At 54.9% G+C, this 6000-nt stretch overlaps 1 protein-coding gene across 1 annotated transcript in view; it reads left to right on the forward strand.

Moving 5' to 3' along the window:
• The window catches only part of ASS1 (argininosuccinate synthase 1), a 514067-nt gene extending 508299 nt beyond the window's left edge, over positions 1 to 5768 (forward strand). The window contains exon 16 of the mRNA XM_069609263.1: positions 4709 to 5768. Within this exon, the coding sequence (XP_069465364.1) occupies positions 4709 to 4760 (52 nt within the window). The 3' untranslated portion in view covers positions 4761 to 5768. The remainder of the gene's footprint in view (positions 1 to 4708) is intronic.
• Positions 5769 to 6000: the final 232 nt, after the last annotated feature.

Consider the following 6000-nt stretch of genomic DNA (forward strand, 5'->3'; position numbering starts at 1 on the left):
GCCGGCAGCCATCTTTGATCTTACGCGGATCGCAGCGGTTGCGGCCCAGGAGGGTGCTTGTGCGCCGGCTGCGATCCCCTGGCTTCGAAGCTAATTTTTGGAACATTCCACAGCCCTGGCAAGCTAAAGGGATGTGGACTCCAAAAAAAAAAAAACAGAAGAGAAAAGGGAGGTTCTTCCCTGGCTGTGAAGGAAGACGCATAGAACTTTCTCCATCCAGTTCCACAGGGTCTTCTGTTATCATCCTTTGGTGCTGAACACCTGCACTCCCATCCAGTGACTGGGCTGCTTATACCACCATCGAAGTGTGCCAGACTGTGAGTACTTTGCCCTGTTGTCATCATGGGTGACGGCGTCGAGAGAGCCAGCGAGAATCGGAGGGAACAACGCCCGGAGAGTGAAGGGTATGTTGTCGGTCGAGCAAGGCATGCAGGATCTAGACATAGCGGAGGAGGAAGAGGAGATCTTCTTCATCTCGAGCATCGCTACTGGTCCCAGAGGAAGCCGACAACTGATGTGCACGGTGAACATTGGGGAGGTCTCACTCCTGTTCTTATAGACACAGGCGCGTCAGTTTGCGTGCTTGCGACTGAACACTATGAACCTCTTCCAGGCCCTCCCGAGCTGTCTGATTCCAAGGCGCTGATATACGCTTTTGGGGGAAACACTCCGCTACCAATCCAGGGAGTGTTTGTGACGCCAGTGTCCCATGGGCAGAGCAAGATCAAGGCGAGGTTCTTCGTGACAAGTGTAAGCCTGCACTCCCTCTTAAGCTGTGCTGCCTCCGAAGCCCTCAATATACGCTGGCCATTTATCACACCGACATAGACCACCTACTGCAGCGCTTTGACACCATCTTCCAAGGGGTCGGAAAACTGAAGGGGGACCCCATCAGGCTTCACATCGACGGGTCGGTGAGACCAACAGCCCTCAAACATCGCCGAATACCGTTCCACCTGAGGGCACAGGTGGAGCAGGAGCTGAAATCGCTCATTGACCTAGACATTATTGAATGGGTGGAAGGCCCGACCCCGTGGGTTTCTCCAATTGTTGTCGCCCCAAAGCCCAAACAGCCAGGAGCTGTCCGCTTCTGTGTGGACATGACACCTCACGCCCACTCTGGATGACATTGTCGGCGAGCTACAGGGAGCGAGAGTTTTCTCCAAGCTGGATCTGAGGTCCGGCTACCATCAATTGGAACTTCACCCGGAGTCCAGATACATTACCACCTTTATGACTCACGAGGGACTGTACCAGTTCAAGAGGCTCAGCTTCAGGCTCTCGTCGGCAGTGGAAGTCTTCCAGAACGCCATCCGGGGGGCACTGGCGGGGTTAAAAGGGGTGATCAACATGTCGGACGACATCCTGGTGTTCGCACAGTCGGAACCAGAACATCTGAAGCGCCTGGAGTGAACACTGGAAAGACTCAGAAGCCTGGGACTGACCCTGCACCGGAAGAAGTGTGAGTTTCTGAAGGACCGGATAGAGTTTTTTGGGTTTGTGTTCCATGCTGGGGGCATCTCACCTAATCCGGCGAAGGTACGGGGCATTCGAGAGGGGGCCCCGCCGGAGTATCCCGCGGAAATAAGGAGCTTCCTGGGTATGGTCAATTATTGTGGATGATTTATTTGTGACCTGGCCTTGCTGTCGGAACCCTTGAGGGCTCTGACTAGGACTGACGTGGCGTGGGTCTGGACGGAGAAGGAACAAAGGGCGTTTGCCGAAATCAAGAGCGCCCTGTCAGGGCAGGAGACCATGGCGTATTTCAATCCAGACAGGGAGTCGCAAATAGTGGTGGATGCCAGCCCGGTGGGACTGGGGGCGGTCCTCATGCAGGCAGACCCGCAGGGGACCATGCGGCTCATCGCCTACGCCAGCAAGGCGCTCACCGAGACTGAGAAGCGAGGCCCTGACCATCCTATGGGGCTGCAAGCATTTCCAGATCTACATCCTGGGCAAGCCCGTAGTCGTCATAACGGACCACAAGCCCTTAATTCCGATCATGTCCGGAGCCTCATCCAAGCCCCCACCACGCATCGAGAGATGGATGCTCTCGCTCATGGAATATGGAGTCAAGCTGCAGTATCGCCCTAGCACGCACAATCCAGCGGACTATCTGTCCCGTCACCCGGGGGCTGGGCACCCCCGAGACTCCGATGAGGTGGCGGACTGTGTGGAGGTGGTGCAGCTCATGGTGGAGGCGGTGCTGCCAGTGGCCCTGGCACGCCAGGAGATAGCGGATGCGTCGAATGTGGACGAGGTGTTCCTGGTAATCAAGGAGGCCATGGCCAGTGGAGAGTGGCGTGAAGTGCTCATGTACAATGCCAGAAGAGACTATGGTGCACAGAAGGATCTCCAGGTGCTATGGAGGGCACGCCACGATCTGTCAGTCGCCAACGACGGTCTCCTGTTGAGGGGGTGTCAAATCGTCGTCCCACGGGCACTGGTGGGAAAGGTACTGCAGCTCGCCCACAAAGGGCACCAGGGGACGGCGAAGACGAAGGCACGCCTGAGGTTGAAAGTGTGGTTCCCAGACCTGGAGAGCAGGGTGGACGAATTTGTGCGGGCATGCATACCATGTCAGGTGGCCAGTCCAGTGGAGAGAGGGCCGCCCATCCAGGCCATGGAACGAAGTGAACAACCGTGGGGGACAGTGCATGCTGACTTCGGGTCCACGGGTCGAGGAATGTACTTTCTTGCAGTGGTAGACCAGTGGTCACGATATCCAGAGGTGGAGCTGGTGGAATCCACGGCCAGCGACCACACCATTCTGGCCCTGGAGAAGATGTTTGCCACCCATGGGTTCCCCATTGAGATCTGTTCGGACAACGGCACACCGTTCCAGGGGCAGCAGTTTGCCCAGTACTGTGAGGAAAGGGGGCTCAAGCACCAAAAGGTCACCCCACTCTGGCCCAGAGCAAATGTGGAGGTGCAACGCTTCATGCGGACGCTGAATAAAGTCTTCCGAATATCGCTGAATGGAGGGGAGGAGCTACGCCGCAACCTCTTTGAATTTCTCTGCGAATACGGCACGACCCTGCATCAGTCTACCGGGGTCGCGCCAGCTGAAGCCCTTTTCAAACAAGCTCCCAGGGGACTGCTGCCCGAAGTCGAAGGACGCTGCCCAGGAGTGATCGACAACAACCGAGTGCGGGCGGAAAGGGCCGTCCAGAATGAGCGGGAAAGCGCCAGGCAGAACCTGCCAGAAAAGGCGATTGCAGTGGGGGACACAGTGCTGGTCAGGAACCGCAGGCCGGAGGGGAAGCTGTCACTACCGTATGAAGTGCAGCCACTGGGAGTGACCCACGTCAAGGGGTCCATGATCACGGTGGCCAATGCCAGAGGCACAGTCACCAGGAATGTGTTGTTCTTCAAGCGGATCGAGGCGGCGCCTTCCCCCGCAATGCACGATGTGCCCGGACCTGGGGCAGGATCTCCACCAAGGGACGATGGACCGCCAGAGGCTCCAGGGACACCAGAGACACCTCCGGAGGAGTCCAGAAGGTACCCAATCCGGGCGGGACGCAAGCCGCCGCAGAGGTTCCAAGACTTTATCATGGACACTGCCTCGTAACAGGTGGAGGACTGTTCGTGAACTGTTGAACTGTTATTGTTGTGTGCATATGTTATAATTGTTACTTGTTTGGGGAATAAGGAGGGATGTTGTGTAGTGAATACGCGGTATTGCGCATGCGCGGCCCACAACGAGGCTCGTGCATGCGCACTGTTAATATAGACGGTCCCACTCGGCAGTTGCCGCCGGGGACCTGAGCAGTCTGCACGCGTCCAGTGTGCTCTGTACAGTATGCGTGTGTGACTGCATGTGAGTGCTGGTGTGGGCCTCAGGCGGCCCCTGCGCCTACAACACCCAGGACTCTCTGGGCATTACTGACTCCCGAGCAGTTCTTCTGGTGTTGCAGGAATAAGCCAATGGTGGGAGAAGCCATGGCTAATGCACAGGATGCCCAGGGATGTACGGGGGCGGGGAGCCAACCACGTGCCTCTAATCATCATAGCACAGGCATACTATGTTCAGCAGCACTCTGCACCTCCCCTAACCATACTCACATGGCCCACACTTCATAGACACACACACACTGACTTGAGTCTCCATGCCAATGCACAGACTGCCCATCCGCACTCTAGAAGTTATCTTCACTGCAGAGAAGGACTGTGCTACAGCACTGCCCTCTTCACAAATCCTGCCAACACACTCACATTTAGTGCACGTCAGCAGCACTGCGGCAGGTGCACAGTGCCTCGAGACAGTGTGTGTGGGTGCCTGTGCAAACACTAGGTTCTGGTCGGGGTCCATAACATATGAGGGGCCAAAGGTTGCAGACCCCTGCACTAGACAATACTGAACAGCGCTGCAGAAACAGGCAGTGCCCGCCTCCACTGTACTGTGGAGCTCTACACACTGACTGCAGTGCACTGCTCCCACACTGCACACAAACACATGCATTTCCTGTTTGGGCGTGTTGGGTCCTGTGCGGTGAAGGAAGAGGGCAGAATGGGCGTGGCCTCTGTGGGGTCTGGCATTAATTGCACAGGTTCCTTTAACCCGAACAGATTAATTGTGTAATTGTTTAACAAACCAGCCCTGGTCACTGCTCCCCTGGCTCCGTCGTTTTGCCTAAACGCAGCGACTGTCTTTCACTGTGTTCGATGCATGTTAATTGTCCGTCTCTTTCTCTCCCGTGCACAGGCTGAGGGAGCACCACCGCCTGCAGAGCAAGGCCACCGCGTGCTCCAAGTGAAAGCAGCGCCGCCGGCTCGAGGCCGAGTCCCCAGCGCCCAGTACAGCGCCCAGAAGTCCCCAACACGTCTCAGTTGTCATGGGTTTCTAAAGCCTGCGGGTGGATGGGGTCTGGCCGAGAGGGCTCAGGCTGTGTGGGCGCCCGGGCCTGCCCTCGCCGCCGCTTACCTATGCACATGGAAGAAAGGCCCTGTGCTGAAAGGGCGCGCTGGGAATGAAAGTCGCCTTCCATTAAGGCCGCCTCGCCGCCTCCTCGCCCTGTTTTTATTCCATTGCCTTTGTTTTGGTTCCGTATTAAGTTGCCGCTTTCTCTTCCCGTTGCCGCTCTGTGCCTCGCACTTCACCCAGTCTCAATTCATAGCTTTCCTATTTATTTCTTGTTCCATTCTTTTTCACTTTCTTCCCCATAGCGGCTTTTTTGCATTTTTTTGCATCTTCTTTTCAGCCATTCTTACCTTCTTTCTATTATGTCTTCCCTCAATCCTTGCCTTTCTCTCTGCTTTTCTTCTTCGTCCTTCCGTTGCGCTCCCTTTCCATCTGATTCCCTGTTCCCCCGGCTTCCCGGCGCTCACCCCCTAAATCCTTGCTTTTACTCCGTTTTCTTTTCCTTTCTTTCTACTCTGCACTGTTCTCCTTATGCGTCACTTATTTTCCCTGCCCTTTCGCTCTCTTTCCTTTATCTTTCTTTTCCTTTTCCCATTGTCTATATTGCTGCTGTTACTGGTTGTGTCTCTCTTTGCATCTCTTTTCCTCTTTCTCTCTACTCCAAAGTTAAACATCATGATTGTACATGGTCTCTTCTGTACGAGTTCTCTACCTCCTGTATCCTGCAATACAGACCTTGATGGAGTGTCTTCAGGAGGGAAACAAAACCCAAGGACTCTTTGCAAAATGTCAATACACCAATACCATTAAAGCTAATTCTTCACATCAGACCTACACACTTTTGGTCACTTAAACAGTTGTCGTTCAACGAGCTTCCATGAAATAAAAGGTGATGATGGATAAACCTGGCTTGCTCAGTCATTTCAGATAACAGGTGCCATTAAGACTTTTCTGGGTTATCCCTGAATCTCTTTCCACAAGACGCACGTCATCGCCCGCTTGTTCTGGGGTGGCATCCCTGCTGTGATAGCCTCACCACATTTATTGTGTTTCCCCCCTCTGACACCTAAATGCCCCTATACTACTTCCCCCTTCCACCCTTCCACTCCCCCATGCTAAACAGATACAAGTCCAGC

Source organism: Ambystoma mexicanum, chromosome 8, assembly GCF_040938575.1.
Source record: "Ambystoma mexicanum isolate Mex_15411 chromosome 8, UKY_AmexF1_1, whole genome shotgun sequence".
NCBI lineage: Eukaryota > Metazoa > Chordata > Amphibia > Caudata > Ambystomatidae > Ambystoma > Ambystoma mexicanum.